The sequence below is a fragment of the Neovison vison genome, chromosome 2 (assembly GCF_020171115.1).
Source record: "Neovison vison isolate M4711 chromosome 2, ASM_NN_V1, whole genome shotgun sequence".
In the NCBI taxonomy this organism is placed as follows: domain Eukaryota; kingdom Metazoa; phylum Chordata; class Mammalia; order Carnivora; family Mustelidae; genus Neogale; species Neogale vison.
In genome coordinates, this window is record NC_058092.1 from 169,604,375 (window position 1) to 169,622,196 (window position 17,822).

The 17,822-nt window shown below is 37.5% G+C and overlaps 1 protein-coding gene across 1 annotated transcript in view; it reads right to left on the minus strand.

Moving 5' to 3' along the window:
* Positions 1-17,822, minus strand: part of PCDH15 (protocadherin related 15) — a 546,308-nt gene that overhangs the window by 378,100 nt on the left and 150,386 nt on the right. The window contains exon 8 of the mRNA XM_044236821.1: positions 9,777-9,889. Within this exon, the coding sequence (XP_044092756.1) occupies positions 9,777-9,889 (113 nt within the window). The remainder of the gene's footprint in view (positions 1-9,776; positions 9,890-17,822) is intronic.

Sequence of the window (17,822 nt, forward strand, 5' to 3'; positions counted from 1 at the left end):
CCTCCATCATGCTCCTGTCCTTCTCACTCCATGAACTCCGTCTCTCTCCTAGACCCCAGGAGAAGACTGTCCTCTTCAATCAAGCCTCCAGGAGACAAAGGATTCCATTCATCAAGCCTGCCTCTTCTGCATGAGCACAGGCTGCTTATTTGGCTCAGTCGGAGGCTGACTCTGAAAACCAGACACGCCCATGCCACCCAGGCTTCACACCCCCCTCGTTGCCACTCCTCAATGCAACTTGCAAGTAAACCCGAGGAAGAGGGTTGGTTTTGGAGAATCTTGCTGGAAGGCTCAATTTATACTCCCATTTTCTCTCTTTGATCAGAAATTACCCTCACTTTTTCCTAACCGATTTAGATTGTTAAAATCTATTTACTCATGTTTTCAACCAATTTATTTATTAGCATCAACAACCTTACTCATTTACACCTTTCCAAGAGCCAGGCATTGAGACACGCCTGCCTTGGGATTCAAACAAGAATGACTTGGACTTCTGTTTGGAAGCAAATGCTTATGAAAGTTGGAACATTACCTTTACGACACATTGTTACTGATTCTTTCATAAGTGGCCTGTATATGGTTGTGAAAGGTATACCTCAGAGGTTAGCCACGGTTAAAACAACAACAACAACAACAACAAAAAACTATCGAACAAAAGGAAAGGTGCAAAATGCTATTACGATTCTGGTACAAGATATGATAACTTCACCGTGATTATGAAAACAATTTTAGCACCCCCTGGGTGGCTTAGTCCATTGAGTGCCTGACTCTTGATTTCAGCTCAGGTCATGATCTCAGGGTTGTGAGATCGAGCCCTGTATGGGGCTCTGTGCTCAGTGGGAAATCTGCTTGTCCTTCTCCCTCTGCTCTTTCCCCCAGCTTGAGCTCTCTCTCTCTCAAATAAATTAATACATTAAATTAATAAACTGATAAATACAATCTTAAAACAAATTTGAAACAGACAAAAGTAATTTACATTGTTATAATCATGCAGTTGGGGGTTTTTGGGTGTGTGGGAGTAGTGGCCAGGAGAGGGTGGAGAGACAACTGGCCTTTTTTTTTTTTTTTTTTTTGGTATATCTGGGTGTCTTGGTTTGTAAAAACCCAGCAAGAGGGACAGTTTCCAATAAAAAGTTTACTAAAACCTGCTATACACTTGCTCTCCCCAAATGTGCACATGCTTCCACCACAGTGAACTAGTAAACTAGTTTGTGGCCACTAGTTTATAGTAAGGTAGTAAATTAATTTATGGCCACTCAAGGGCAAACAGTGCATTTAATAAAGTCTGATCTAGGACGTGAACGGAACAGCCAACATTACAAGGATATTTAAACATTCCAGATGCTTGTCTCTTCCCATCCATCATTTCATTAAAGGCAGGCTCCCAAAGAAGACCCCGCCTACTGTACTCTCCATCAGTGTTTCTCCAACACTGTGGTTTCTGAAGCCCTTCTCGTCTGATGACTCCCTGTCTCATGTGAGGTCCCTGTTAAAGCACATTCCTGCAGGCTCAGTCAGGCTTTCGGATAGGTATTTATTTGTCTGTTTCCTTAATTATTATTTTAATGTTACCCTGCCTTACAGGGTTCTGAATGATGTTAATACATGGTGGGCTCTCACACTCAAATGTCGTGAGAGACACGTGGGTGTCTTGATTCAGTGGGGGGAGCCCTGAAACCTGCCTTCCAGAAATAAGCACTTTTGGTGACCATGAGATGTGGAGCCAGGAGACCTCTGGGGACCAGTTAGGTCTGCTACTTCTTCTCTGCCTCAGGTTCCTAGGAAGCTGTTACAGCGGAGGCCAGCACTGCTCTAGGCTCATCTACAAGGAATTACTAGGTCTTCAGTTTTAAGCAGTTTTAAATTTCAGTTGGACAGAACAGTTGGAAATGAAAGTGCAGGAACCTCACTTGTGTAAGGGAGCTCTCTGTGGGATCCTGCTCAGCTCACTGAAGCCCTAGAAGGGATTTGGGGCCAGAGCCTTAGTGACAATAGGTTACATTTCATTTCTACATGAGTACATTTTTCTTTTGAGATGTCTTAGGGAGAGATGGCTGTGGCAAGCCACTGTTCCTAGGTCAAAGATTATATTAATATAACCAACTAATTAATAATTAAAAAGAAGTATATTTCATTGCTTCTTGGCCCTTCTTAGAAAATTACAGTGCCTTAACCCTAGAGAAATGTCCTTTATTTAAACTTCCATACTCTAACAAATTAAAGAATGCCTAAAGATTTTGACAGCAAGGGCACTTAGAACAGTGACTAAAAATATTTTAGAACTTACAGACCCATACCATAATTTATCAGATAAATTACAAAAAAATCAGTGGTTTTTTTTTCACACAAGTGGTTTGTTTGTGATGTCACAAATAGAGCAAAGAAGTACAGTCTTGGTTGGAAATTTAAAAAAGGAAAAAAATGTCTTCCCTAGAGAGAATATAGAAAAACCACACCCAACAAGGGTTCATAAAATGACAAGAAAATCATACTGACATGATTCTCAGCAAAAGAATATTTTTAATAAACTGAAGTATATTTTATCCTCACTGGAAGAATATGACCATTCTGTTCATAATTTATTGCATTGAATCTTCAAAGTTCCTATATATCTTTCAATAATAAAAATCTTCCTCTTTGCTTAGTGTTTGAGATATGAACTGACACCAGAATGACTAAAGTAATTTTGAATGATTTAAAAAAGAAAAGCCCAGTCATTCTGGGGAAGACCGAGGTCCAGAAAACCCCTGCTAATCACTGGTACGTCAGGCTCTTCAGCTGGTACTTGGAACATGGGAATCATCTTGGCTGTAAATAGCGAGGCTAACCAGAAACAGAATTATGAAGGTGATGAAGTAGTCACTTTACTCTGGAATACTGTTAACTCTTTTATCTCCCTTATAGTGCCCTGCCATCTGCCTCCCCAACCAGCAAAGGCCCACACAGATTTCTAAACTCATTCCCACTGAATTTTCTCTTTTCTCTCAACCAGAAGAAAACCCCATTGAAGTGTCTTATTTGAACCAGTGGACTGGAAAATTCCATCTTGGAATATTTGAATTTCAAAAATCATCAGTATATAAAAAAAAACCCACAAAAAACACCAAAAAACAAAAGCAAAACCCCCCAAAACCAAAACAAAACAAATCAAACCCAGAAAAACCCTTATCTCCAAGTGGGTTACTTTTCAGAGCCTGGAAGCTAGGGAGAGTGAGAGTTTAGTGTTTCTCCTAGGTACCAGCTTATTCTTGAGAAAAAATGGTAAGCAGACCTATCTAGCTCGTGAGTTGTTACTGTATCTCTAAATTTTCCATGCAACAACCAAGAGGTTTATGAGGACCTGTTGGGAATGGTTGTGCAAGAGGCTGGTGGGAGTCGTTGCCTATGAAGGGGCGTAGTGGGGAGGGACTGCCAGCCAGGGCCGTTCAGAAAGTGGCTTCAACTGGACATTTTACAATATTTGGACTTGCTGTTGTACTCCTACCATGACCTTTGCAGACAAGACGGCCTTGCCAAAATCAAGACAGTGTGAGCAGAATGGATAAATGGCTTTTCTTCTTCCAAGCAGCAGCAGCAGGTCACCTTGTAAGAAAGGAAGGTGGCCAACTAAAATATCACCTCTGTGCGTCTTTTGTCAGCCTGCACATTTGGAGACCCACAATATTCGACTGCTGCATCCCATTTCTCTTCTAATTCAGCTGGATGAATAAAAATGTGAGACAAGAAGACACGATGCATTCTTCCCTTTTATTCATTTTCACAAATGACGTATTCGTCCGTTCATTCAGCCTCATCATGAGAGTATTTAGAAATGTGGCCTGTCAGGAGGATATACAAGTATGCACTGTTGTTTTGAGGAAACAAAAATAATGGTTTATGTGTTAATCTGCTAAATTGAGGGGGGAAAAGGAACATAAAATTAAAATAATAGATGAGTGTGTATCAGATGTGTTGACGGATTTCTGAAAGTGCATTATTCATTAAGAAATCCATGGAGAGACTGCTATTCCATTACTAATCAGGACTAATGTCTGAAATTCTTGTGGGATAATTTCTCTAAAATTTGGCTCTTGATGGACTCAGACTTCCTCACCTTAGAGATTCTGCTAGCGGGGGGGGTGGGGGATTGAGTTTATTTTCTACTGAGTTGCTGAACGGAAATGGGGGTGTGTCTGTGCCTCATTCTTGAAGCAGGAATCCATGAGGACAGGAAGCTAGAACATTCCCAACTAGAGCATTTGTCTTGCCTGCTGTGGAAACATCTACTCAGAGGGTTTCTGTCCTAACCCTGGCTTGTTGGAGGTACCTATTCAATCTTTCCAGAGGGAGTATGCACACCTTTCTTCCCTCCTCTTTATTTCTCTCCTTTTGGATAGACTAACAGCAGAAAGAATGGCCCCTTGCACTTCACAATCTCCTTAGTAGACCTGATGGACTTGTTTCATTTTCATGGGAGATGCCGCTATCTATATTTTGAGATGTGATGCCCGATGGTCTGTGACTTGTAGCTCCGTCTGATGGCTCCTGGCGCCTGAGATCATTCAACTCAACAGTGCTTCCATTAGAAATCCATGTGGTGCATAAATGGTCCAGTGTCTTGAAGGCAACATGGAGGGGCATGGCCTAGTTTTGTTTTAGGAACATTCTGTTGGGAACGAGATAGGGAGGATGTGAGGAGAAGAAGCTAAGTTTTGAGGGACCACCTGAGTGAGATGGTGGCCCTTGACGGGGGGACTAGAGAACTGCCATGGGGAGAAACTCTAGAGCTACATGGAGAGGACCTGACAAGGACTGAACAAGCACATGTGGGAGCACATGCCTGGGTGACTGGCTGGTTGCATGGTGTTGATGCAAAGAGAAAAGCAAAAGTAGAAGATTTCAGGTTTTAAAAGGTATAGATTTTGCTACATTCTATATATATATATTTTTTAGATTTTATTTATTTGATAGAGATTGAGAGTGAGCACAAGCACGGGGAGTGGCAGTCAAAAGGAAAGAGAGAAGCAGAGTCCCCGCTGCGCAGGGAGCCTAATGGGGGGCTCAATTCCAAAACCCTGGGGTCATGACCTGAGCCAAAGGCAGGTGGGAAATATCTAAAAGCACCCTTTCCATACTGGCGATTTCCTCAATGCAGAACTTCAATGCCTTTCTTTCTCTCCCACAGCAAGCAAGTGTTACACACTCCAAAGACTTAGCAAACTGAAAACTACAAACGTCGTAAGCCTCAAAAACAGTGTCTCTGAGAGTTCTACTGAGTTCCTGTGAAGTATCACTGATGTTATCGTTCACACAAAGGCCAAGCACTTTCTAGGCTGTGGCATCACAAATCTGTGAGTATGCTAGCTGTCCTCTCAGGCCTCGAGACTTTCTTGTCTTTGCCAAATGTCTAGAGAAAAGTACCTTGCCAGGATCACTGTCCCATCAGCACTGATATTCAAGTTCTCCAGTTTCAATTTTGTGGCTCTTGTCTGTGTCAAAATATATATATGTGTGTATATACACACATATATATACATATGTATATATTTAAATATGTGTGTGTGTGTGTGTGTGTGTGTGTGTGTGTATTACCTCCCCCCCCAGAAGGAGTGTTTTTTGTTCGGTTTTCATAAACAGCTTTAAACTCTGCTTTCACATAGATCTGACCTTTTTATTCCAGGAGCTGAATTTATTTGAGAACTTTATTGCATCTTTATTCTAGAAAGCCAGACAAGATGAAGTCATATCAAATGCTCACACTTTCAAAAGTAGGTATTTAAATACAGTAAAGATGTAGGTACGCAAAATCAGTTGCTCTAGAAGTTTGCGCCAGGGAGAATACCTTACAACAAATATTTCTTGAGCATTTCTATGCACTTGACATACACTTGGGCCACAGCGTATAGAAATATATGACCACCTGCCCTACTGTAAAGGCCAAGAGAAAATACACAGGAAAATTCAATGGATGATGGTTAGAGCCATCATGGGGACAAGTGGGATGTGGGGAGAAGCTTCTAGGCTGTGGTAAGGCCTTTCCTGACCGAGTGTCGTAGCCTCTGATGCATCAGTGAGACATTGATGCAATCGCTGATGTGACAGTGCGACCCACACTGCCCCGGAGGAAAAGAAGGGACATTCACGAGGTGGGGCAGCATCCACAGATGCATGGGGGCCAGAGAGAAGATGGCAGACTGAGAGGATGGTGACTGTGTCAGGCTGGCTGGACAGAGAGTGTTCAGGGTGGCTGATGAAGGCTCAGGTTAACATGCCCTTGGTGTGGAAAGACAAAAGATTGTAGCTCAGCCTGCCAAACAGCTACTGTAGGCTGGCAATAACAACCTAAAAATCAGAGAGACCAGGTGCCTGGGTGGCTCAGTCAGTTAAGCATCTGCCTTCGGCTCAGGTCATGAGGATGGAGTCCCACATCAGGTTCCCAGCTCAGCAGGGAGCCTGCTTCTCCCTCTCCTTCTGCCTGCCGCTCCCTCTGCCTATGCTCTCTCTGTGTGTCAAATAAGTATATAAAATGTTAAAAACAGAAAATCAGAGAGACCGTGGTGTGATCATGTCCGTGAACCTCACTTTAGCTGTGAATCCACGAGATTTCCATAAAAAAACACAATTATGTCTGAGCAACTGTGAGACAGTGAATTATTAATAATTTATCCACTTGATTTTTGTATTAGGTGTCAAGAGTATAAATATATCAATTAATAATTTTTTTAAAAAATAACTGCACTTAAAATCATAAAAGTGAATTTTCTGGGCTTTGTAATAGATAATTTATGCATGAACTGATTCATTATTACCCAGATAATAAAATATGCTTTCATATATCTCCTAGTTGCTTTTGCTTTGTAACTATGGTGATCACATAACTTTTCATCCAAACTGGGCCAGTTTTCGGAGTGAAAGAGATATTATGAATAATTATACAAAGACAACAGGCATGAATGTGAACCTTCCTGGGCAAACCAAACGTATGATTCTTATTCAATATGTGTATTTCAGTTAAAAATGTTTAAGAGATTACAATCTTTTAACATTTGGGATAGTGTTTGAAATGGAACATCCTTTCCTGTTTTCATTGGACTCCTTTCAATCCTTTAATATTCGAAAGTTGGTGGGCTACTCCCTTTTGTTTCCCTAATTTCACCTTTACATTTTTGTCAGTATCCTGAATAAATCCCTGGCTGATACGGATGGAAAAGATGAAAAATTTCTTAACCATGATGCTTCCCAGCTGTTAAATGTGCATATAGCTTTCTAAAGCAGAATTTTCAAAGTCTAGGAGGAAATACTTCATTTTGTTTTTTCTTAGCTCCCGAAACAGAAATGGGGATCAAATTCATTAAAAACATCTATGTCCGGGTGCCTGGGTGGCTCAGTGGGTTAAGCCGCTGCCTTCAGCTCAGGTCATGATCTCAGAGTCCTGGGATCGAGTTCTGCCTTGGGCTCTCTGCTCAGCAGGGAGCCTGCTTCCCTCTCTCTCTCTCTGCCTGCTTCTCAGTCTACTTGTGATCTCTCTCTGTCAAATAAATAAATAAAATCTTAAAAAAAAAACAAACTTCTATGTCCAATGAAAAATGAAACTTGTTGAAATAAGAAAAGGGAAAGAAGTTGAAAGGCTCACTCCAGAGACCGGCCAGACTGTTACACTTCAGCAGATCCCTGTACAAAGCCACAATATTCAGCTCTTCTTCAAGCAGGTGGCACGTTATTATTCATATAGATTGATACCTTTGCTTATTATTTGCTTGACTGCACACAAAACACAGTAATTTGAATCTAATAATGTCTGTAAAAACTTCCATTAATAATATAAAGTGTTATTAAAACACAAACAAATTATCTATGGCCTGTTCTAACTGATTTTTGTTTCTATAATTGATGGGCTGCTTTTCATTGTACCCGGGTACACCAGGACAACTAAGTTTGATAGTAAAGGAAAATAATTGATTTCAGGACTGAAATGAGGCAGTTTGGTAACAGTGCCTTGTCAGCTTTCTTAGCTCCTACAGAGAGCAGCACCACAGGCCTACATGGAGACGGAAGGTAGACAATGGATACATATTTTCTAGTTTTATATAGTTCCCTGATAATTGAAATAGTCAGTGCAAGAAGATAAATCTCATGCATGGCCATTTTATACAAATGGTAAAAGGAGTCTGTCTTTGTTGAATGACTCCCAAACCCCTACTGAATAAAATCGAAGGAAAAAGCAATTTCACAGGAGGCTCTCCTGGTCTGCTCCTATCCCTCGGTTCCCTGTTAACTCTTTGTAGCCTGCTAAAACACGTCTCTAGTTTTTACTTTGGCTTTTCCTGATGTTCAAACACACTTCCCACTTCTATTCATTGGCCAAACACCTTCTGATGCAGCAACAGGTAGCTCAGGGTAATCTGCGGAACATCTTCCTGGAATCCCCACATTAATTTATATGCCCCAATTCTGTACTTTTCCAGCACTTTTTAGATGCCTTCCTGTTACATGTTGATGGGACCTATTTGATTTACCAGCATGTACAACTCTTTACCCTTAGAGATCACAGGTTCTTCAAGAACGAGGGACAACCCATAACCTTTGATCTGGTAACGTATAACATGATCAGTGCCCACAAAATATGCCCTAATTTGAGCTAAAATCAAATGTGTGTCTGTGTGTTTCTGTTTGCAGTTATACCAACAGAGAATTAAACCCACCACTTTGAAGCAACTGCGTCTTGGTGAAGGAATAAGAGTATGGCCCTCGCTTAGATCAACCTAAGTGTGAATCTCAGAGCTGCTGCTTCTCAGGGAGGCAATTTGGAGCCAGCTCCTTATGTGGGCTGAGATTTTTGTTCCACATTTGCATCAATGAGTTTACCACCAAGATTATGGCTCTAATCCAATGAAAAATGTGCTTAAGTAACTTTGGATACGCTCCCTAAGCTTCCTTATCTTATTTTCTCTACCTTTAACAGTTTAAAATTATAAAAGAATACCCTCAATGTGCATTTCTATAGCTACTGTTCTGTGTGTTTATGAGAAGGACTTATATTACACACCAGACTTACTCCAAGTCCTTGCTTGGTCAGTTCTATTAAAGTACTTCTCCCACCCTCATTGCTACTCCATAAATTGCCATTATTCCTTCACTGTCCAGCTCCAATCTTACCTGCCAGCAAAGTCTATCAGAATTACTTGACAGATCGTCCTGGTTTTCACAGTGCCTCTTAAACAATTTTATTACAATACAGTAGATATTATTTAACTGTAAGTGTAATGCTAGATGGATTCCCCTAGCTTTGATAATTTTTCTAGCCTAGGATCATTTTTCAAAATAAAGAAATTAATGAGACATCTATTGAAAGAATTTCTGGACAGGGAAGATCTTTTCTTTTTATGTTAGAAAGAAAAACAATTATTTTAAAACATAATATGATATTAAAATAAAAATATACAAATTCATGCCCATTTAAAATATATTTATGAGCAGTTTTTGTGGTCAAGAATTGATTCCTTTTAGCAAGAAAAAAATGTTAGAAAATGTAACAGTTATATTATGTAGTGTTATATATATAGTTGGACAAGGCATTTCCTTTAAAAATACTCAGTATTTGAATTGCATCATAATATAAACAGTTATCTTAAAGAAAGGTAGCGCAATGTATTAAAATAGCTGAACTTCACTTTTTTAAATATTGCAGTCAGATTAATTTTAATTTCTGTAACATAAAAGTGCCTACAATAGCCACTACAGGTTTCTTTGATTAGAAGTTTATAAATACAAAGAGAGAAGAAATTAGTTTAATTTACCTTAATAACCAAATCAAATTTCTGGTGGAAGTCTCTGTTTACTGGTTCCAAGAGGCTAAGTTCTGCAGTCCTAGGATGCATATGGAAAAATCGTGGGTAATCCTCAGGAGTCCCTGAAAGACATTGAGATTTTGGCACATAATTGAAAACAATACATAGTATATGTGTGTGCTATATCTAATTCCCTTCATTCACTGAGGAACAGAATCACAATTTCATTAGTAAATTAACTTTCAAAATCATGTGGTCTAGGGAAAGGAGACACAAATGTGGTATATAATTAATTAGCTTATGAGTCAGAAGATGGAAAGTATTTATTATTGGGGTGATTTTCCAAATATCTTTTATTAGCAGAGCTCTTTAATTAATTTGAAACTTCATCACATGAAAAGAGATATTAAGTGTAGGGAGAGCAAATTTTGAAGTATAAAATTGTGTTTTAATGGTGCATAAATCTTAATTATAGCCTGCCTGGTCTTTCACTGCATCTTGTAGTAAACAAAGACTAGTAATTTGTACCAAACATCAAGCTGCTTGAAAATTAAAATGAGCATATTCTTTTCCAGCTGCGAAAATACTTTTCTTAAGGCAAGAATCTAGCTAATTACATTAATCATATTAAATAAAAATGTACTGATGATATTCTTAATGCCTAGAGAGGGTATTTCTTAAGTACAGGCATTTTAGTGAGTTGAAATACATTTCTTCCTGCAGAAGTTTCTTTCAACTGCATTATTTTCCTTTGTATGATGTGACATCCTTTTTCTCAATGTGAAGAATAAGTAGAAGTCAAATTGTGTAACTATAGATTATATGTATTCATTTGGCACAACAACAGCCATAAGAATGAAATAACTATGGTTTCCAATTATTAAAGGCTACTGTGTACTAAATGCTTTATGCAAATAATCATCAATAAGTCTGTAAATCATTCCCATTTTACATAGAAGGACTTGGCAACTTTGAGATATTAAATAATTTGTCCAAGACCAAAGAGACAATATAAGACAGAGCTTGCATTCAAATCCAGGTTGCCAGAGCCAGACATATTAAAAAAGGGATTAATTTCTATTCTTTCTTTGCTTCAACACTGAGACAAGAAGAGAAACTCTCCTGGGGCATTTTGTGAGGGAAAATAAAAAAAGTTTACCAGTAAAATAAAATTGAAAATACAGAAATAGTCAAAATTGCACATGACAGTTTAGCATATGATAAAGTAATCATCTCAAAACAGTAGGGGAAATGGATTTTTGAATACTAGCATTTATCAAATAGAACAGCCATACAGAAAATGATAGAATTGCATCCAATTTTTATACTAGAGTAAACCCCAAATGGAGAGTATATTCATATATAATAAACAATGAAACAATACAAATTCTAGTAATAGATGAAAACACGAATGAATTCTAATATAATGTGAGAGTGGGCATATCTCTCCTAACTATGGCTCAAAATCAAGAAGCAATAAGGGAATAGAGAGATAAATTTGATGACATTACAAAATAGCTTGGCAAGACACAATAAACTAAGTAAAACCACAAATGACAAACTAGGGATAATATCTGCAATTAACAACAGACACAAAATGTTCATATCCCTAACATATGCAGATTTACAAATTAGGAAAGAAAAAGATCAGCAATACATTAAAAAGATTGGGCTAGAGAATGAAAAGAGTTCATAGAAAGAGAAAGAAACAAATCTTGACCAAGTACAAAGATGCTCACCTTTATACACAAGAAAACTAATGCAAATTAAATTTGAGATTAAACTTAGATTCCATTTCCTGTTTGTTAGATTAGCAATGGTCCAAAGTGGACACCATACTCTATTGGTGAGCCTGTGAAAAAACATGCACCTCCAGACATTTCTGGTATTATTGAAAGAATGTTATAAAACCTATGATGGAAAACTTGGCATATCCATGAAAATCATGCATTGGGGAATTCTGGGAAGATGGCAAAGTAGGAAGCATTAGGAATCTATCTCTTCATGTAGACAACAACTGGCAAAATCTGTCTGATGAAAATGTTTTAGAACTCTGGTGTCTATTAAAGTCTTCCAAATTCCAGAGTAAGGTCTGGACAGTAAAATATGATTAATTTCTAACAATTACAGCTCTTAGCACAGTAGCTACTACCCACTTGGCAGGGAGCTGGACCCATGCTCCTGGAGAAGCTTATATACTACCTCTGGGAGCAAAGTTAGACAAAAAGGACCATGTTCTTCAAATCGTGGAGATCTGTGATCTCCCTGGCAAATCCTATTTCTGATCACAGAGGTGTAGGTGACTATTGTGTCTCTCACACACGCACACACATACACACACACACACAAACGCTCACACCCATTGTTCCCATTATTATAAGCCCCTCCACTAGGCTGAATTAACTTCCAGGAGATTTGAGAGCCAGCATCCTCTTTACCCTCTTCATTTTTTTTCACTCTCTCTCTTTTTCCCTCCTCAGAAGATAGGCATTAAAGAGAAGGACATCCAAATGTGACTATACATGAGGGGAAATTAGAAAGTCACCATGCATACCCAGGGGAAGGCATAGGCTCAGAAATTACTTGAGAAAATCTTAAGTATTTTCACTTTAGACTAGTTCTCAGCACAGAGACAGATTACAACTATAAAAAAATAAATTAATCAACAAAAGTAGAAACAAAACCCAGCAAATCCTGGGAAAGTGAAAAATTCTGATTTCCAGAGTTACCACATTATTAGATTCAAATGTACAATTTTCAATGAGAACACCAAGCGTACATAAAAACAGGAAGGTATGGCCCATTCAAAGGAAAAAAAAAAAAAAAAAAGAAAGACTGAATCAACAGAAATAGCTCCTGAAAAACACCTGATTAATGAATGTCCTACTAAACAAAGATGTTAAAAAACTGTATTAAAGATCCTCAGGAACTAAAAATAGCTATAGAGGAAGTCAAAAAACTGATGCATGATCAAAATGAAAATATCAATAAAGAGAAAGAAAACCTAAAAAGAAACTATAAGAAATTTTGGAGCTTTAAAAGACAATACTGGGGGCGCCTGGGTGGCTCAGTGGGTTAAGCCACTGCCTTCAGCTCAGGTCATGATCTCAGGGGCCTGGGATCGAGTCCCACGTTGGGCTCTCTGCTCCACAGGGAGCCTGCTTCCTCCTCTCTCTCTCTCTGCCTGCCTCTCTGCCTACTTGTAATCTCTCTCTGTCAAATAAATAAATAAAATATTTAAAAAAAAAAGACAATACTGGAATGAAAAGTTTACTAGAAAGGTTCAAAGACAGATTGAGAAGGCAGAAGAAGGAATCAATGAACTAAAGATAGGGCCATGGAAATTACTGAGTCAGAGTAACAACAACAAGAAAAGATTAAACAAAAGAGAACAGTACCTAATTGACCTGTAGGGTACTATTAAGACCAACATAAACACTGTGGGAGTCTTCAAAGGAGAAAAGAAAGAGAAAGGTGCAGAAAGAATGTTTGGGGGAAAAAAAAATAAAGTCTGAAAATTGCCCAAGTTTGATAAGAGATACAGATATAGATCCAAAATGTTCAACAAAATTCATGTAACATGAATTTAAAGACACACCAAGAAACTTCATAATCTAACCCAAAAGACAAAGACAAGGAGAGAATCTGGAAAGTAGCTAGAGAGAAGGAACTTATCATTGCATACAAATGGTGCTCAATGAGCTTATCAGCCTATTTCCTATCAGAAACCTTGGAGGCCAGAAGAGAGTGGCCCTATATAATAAAATTGCTAATGGAAAGCAAAATGTTAAAAAAAAAAATCCCGTATTTGGCAAAATTGTCATGTTGAAGAGGCAGAGAAATGAAGATATTCCAGGAATGATGAGGGAGTTCATTACCACTAGACCAGTCCTGCAAGAAATGTTAAGGGAGCCTGTGGGTTACAAGGTGAGGACAGTAAATGATAATCTGAAGCAGAGGGGGAGTAAAAGATCTCACAAAAGGTAAATATATGGGCAATTATAAAAGCTAGTATTACAGTAACAACCATCTGTAATTTCACTCTGTGGTTTCTATATAGCATAAGAGACTAATAAATTTAAAAGAATTATTAGTTTATGTTTTCAGGCACATGATGGAGAAACATGTGGATATGCTACATAAACAACCTAAAAGGGTGAGGACTGAGCTAGAAAGGAGCAGAGATTTTTACGCTATTAAATTAATGTAAATTCAAGTTAGAGTGCTATGACTTCAGGATTCAAATATAATTCCCATGACGTAAACAGGTAGAACAGTTATAGCATATACACAAAAGGAAATAAGAAAGGAATTTAAACTCTCAAAAAAAAAATCAATGAAACACAAAAGAAGATAGTACTGAAGGAAATGAGGGTGAGAAAGCTGTAAGCTATGTGGAAAACAAACAGATAGATGAAAGAAGTCCCTCCTTATCAGTAATGACTTTAAATGTAAATTAATTAAATTCTTCACTCAAAGACAAACAAATGGATTAAAAAAATAATCCAACTATATGCTGTCTACAAGACACTCACCTTAGATTCCAAGACACAAATAAGTTGGTAGTGAAAGGCTGACATGTTATACCATGAGGACAAAATGAAATAAACTAGTCATAAAAAAGACAAATACTGCATGATTTTACTTACATAAAGTACTTAGTCATAATTACAGAGATAGTAGGTAGAAGCGAGTATTCTAGGCATTGCAGGGAAGAGAAGAATAGGGAATTATTTCTTGATGGGTATAGAACTGCAGTTTTATAAAATGGAAAGGGTTCTAGGCACAACCTTATGAATGAATTTAGTATCACTAAACTGTATACTTAGAAAAGGTTAAGATGGTAAATTGTATGTTATGTGTATTTTATTATAATAAAAAATCATATTAGCATTTAGTTTTGACACAGAAACACACTTCAAGGAATTTTTTGCATTTTAATAATAAAATATAAGTAATTACCTAAATATACTTTACTAGTGGTCTGGCTAAATAAATGTTGATACATCCTCAAGTGGATAATAACTGAAATGAAAAAATGAATGATGGGTATTTTTATCCATTACTACATTACTGTAGAGTTCTCTTTAGTTATACTAAGTGAAAAAACAACTTGGAGAAAAGTGCATATTGTATTACTAACTCTTAAGAAAGAGAAGTAAATACATATATAAATAAAAGGAAGTATATATACAAATGTGTCTATATTAATAATAATAAGATGATAAATTATAACATCAAAAAAGTACTTACATATGAGAGATAGAATGTCTTGAGGAAATGGGCAATGAAGCTTAAATTTTTTAAAAAAATTAAGTCACATAAATATATATCATTATAAGACAATGAACATAAGGGCAACACAAAAAGTAAAAATAAAATAAAATTTAAAGATCTAAATGTTTATTTAGTTGGTGACATAAACACAAACAGAAAAGGACCATCTCAGATAACTTTAAAAGACAGTAACTTGATTTCACATTCATGATATAATGTAGCTCTAGAATAACAGAAATTACCAAAAACAAAAACAAAACAAAACAAAACAAAATAATGAAAAAAAAAAACCTGTCTATGATAATAATAGTGTTCACATTAGTGCTGTTAATCTAAGATGGTTATGGAAGTATTTTGCAAGAAATGAAATGAATAAGAATGTGGTGTCTTAATTCTATCATTCTCAGTGTTAGAAACAATTCTTATCATAGTAAACTGTATTGCCATAGAAACATAAGGAAATTTATGGCTATTCTCCAAGTTTTTATATTGTGGATATGTAGGAATTTATGATCAGTCTCAGTCAAATGTTACTGATGAATAGAGCTATAACTTCCTTTGGTAGAGCAAAAGCAATTATGATATACAACTTCTCTCCAGAATGATTTTCAAGGAAAACCTTCATGTGACCCCTGAATGTTAAGTACTTTGCAAAAGCCAGGCTATTACTGAAGTATAAAAATGTTTTCCAAGAACAGAAGTGCATGTCTAAGTTCAAGGACCCTACAGATTCACTTAATTTTCTCATTTAGAAAATGTGGTATTCATTCCATTTAGCAAAGGTATACTTAATTCATCTGAAAACAATTTTTTCTTGGTTTCAGTTCAAGATAGTGACATAAAAAGACCCTGAACTCACCTCCTCCTTGGTACACACTAAATTACACCTATTAATAGAACAGTTGCTCCTGAAGAAGAACTGAGGGCCACCGAACAGCCAAAGAGAGTGGACAGCAAGAGAATAGGAAAAGAGATGGATACATGGTAAGGAAGAGAATCTTCATCCCCCCACACTGTGAACCACAATGAAGTGGGACAGTACTGAGGAACTGGGAAGAGAACCCTCTGTCCTTGGATACAGAAACAAAGTGGTGGATTCAAAGAGAAACTAGGATACAGAAGTGATAACACTAGAACACCTCCAAGTACTAGGGGAGCCACTGAATGCTTTCTAGGTCAGAGGGACTGGAGAATGACATGATTCATATTCCCACCCCACCTTAAAAGCCCAGATCAGAGCAGGGTCCAGATGCCAATGCAGGTGGGTCCAGTCATCTCAGTGAGCTTGTGACTTTAGTAAGTCCAGTTTCCACAGGCCCACAGCAATCCTGGTCACACTGGGGCCCAGAAACAAAAGCTTCATTAAGAGTGCCAGGGAACTGAGAGAACAGTCCCTCCCCCACCAACCATGAAGTCCAGACTGGAGCAAGGTCCACCTCAACGACCAGCTGGCAATCTCAAGGAACCCAGGGTCCACAAACCCACACCAGTTACCTTGTAGTGCTGACCACAGAATACAAGGTGTGGCTTTGTGTGTGCTCTTTTAAAAAAATTTTATTATTATTATTATTATTTTACTTTTAAAAAATTTATCTTGTCTTGTTTTGATTTAATTTTTTCTCTTCTGTTTGTTTTTTTTCTTTTCTTTTCTTTTTCTAATTTTTTCTTTTCTTCATTTATCATTTTCCTTTTTCTTTAATTATTGTATTTTCCCTTTTTTCATTGTATAAAAAGCCATGATTTAAAAGAACAACTATCATTTACAGCTACAGCTCCAACTAACCAGCAGAACTCACCAAGCATTCACAGACTACAAAGAGAACATGGACACAGGACCATTTGTTCAATTTTAGGACAAGTAGTCATTTTGCCTAATCCATAGAAACACAGAAAGAAACACAAAGTGTTTCATAGAAACACAGAAAGAAAAACAAAGTGGGGAGACAGAATAATATGCTTCAAAAGAAAGAACAAGAAAAAAAGTAAAACAACCTAAATGAAACAGAGATAAACAATATGCCTTATAAGGAATTTAAATTAAATATCATAAAGGTATTCACTGGGCTGCAGAAAAGAATGGGAGAACTCAGTAAGAACGTCAACAAAGACATAGGTAATATTAAAAAGAACCAATCAGAGTTGAATAATACAGCATGTAAAATAAACACACACACATACAGAGTAGGGAATCAAAGTAGATGAGATACAGAAGAAAGTATCAGCCATCTGGAAGATAGGGTAATGGAAAGCACATAAGCAATACAACAAAAAGAGGAAATAATTTTCAAAAAATGAGGATAGAAAGGTGTAAAAAGTTTATTTGAATAATAATTGAAATTTTTCCTAACCTAGGGAAGGGAAATAGACATTCAAGTCCAAGAAACATGGAGAGTTCCAAACAAGATAAACCCAAGGAGGTCCACGCCATAGCACATAATAACTAAAATGTCAAAGGTAGAAGATAGAGGAGAGGAGAAGGAAGTTGAGGGAAATTGGAAGGGGAGGTGAACCATGAGAGACTATGGACTCTGAAAAACAGCCTGAGGGTTTTGAAGGGGTGGGGGGATGGGAGGTTGGGGGACCCAGGTGGTGGGTATTAGGGAGGGCACGTATTGCATGGAGCACTGGGTGTGGTGCAAAAACAATGAATACTGTTAAGCTGAAAAGAAATTAAAAAAAAAAAAGTGTGAGAGAGAAACATAAGCCTTAACTGTAAGATTATCAACTGATTTTTCAACAGAAAATCTGCATTCCAGAAAGGAGTGGCATGACATATTC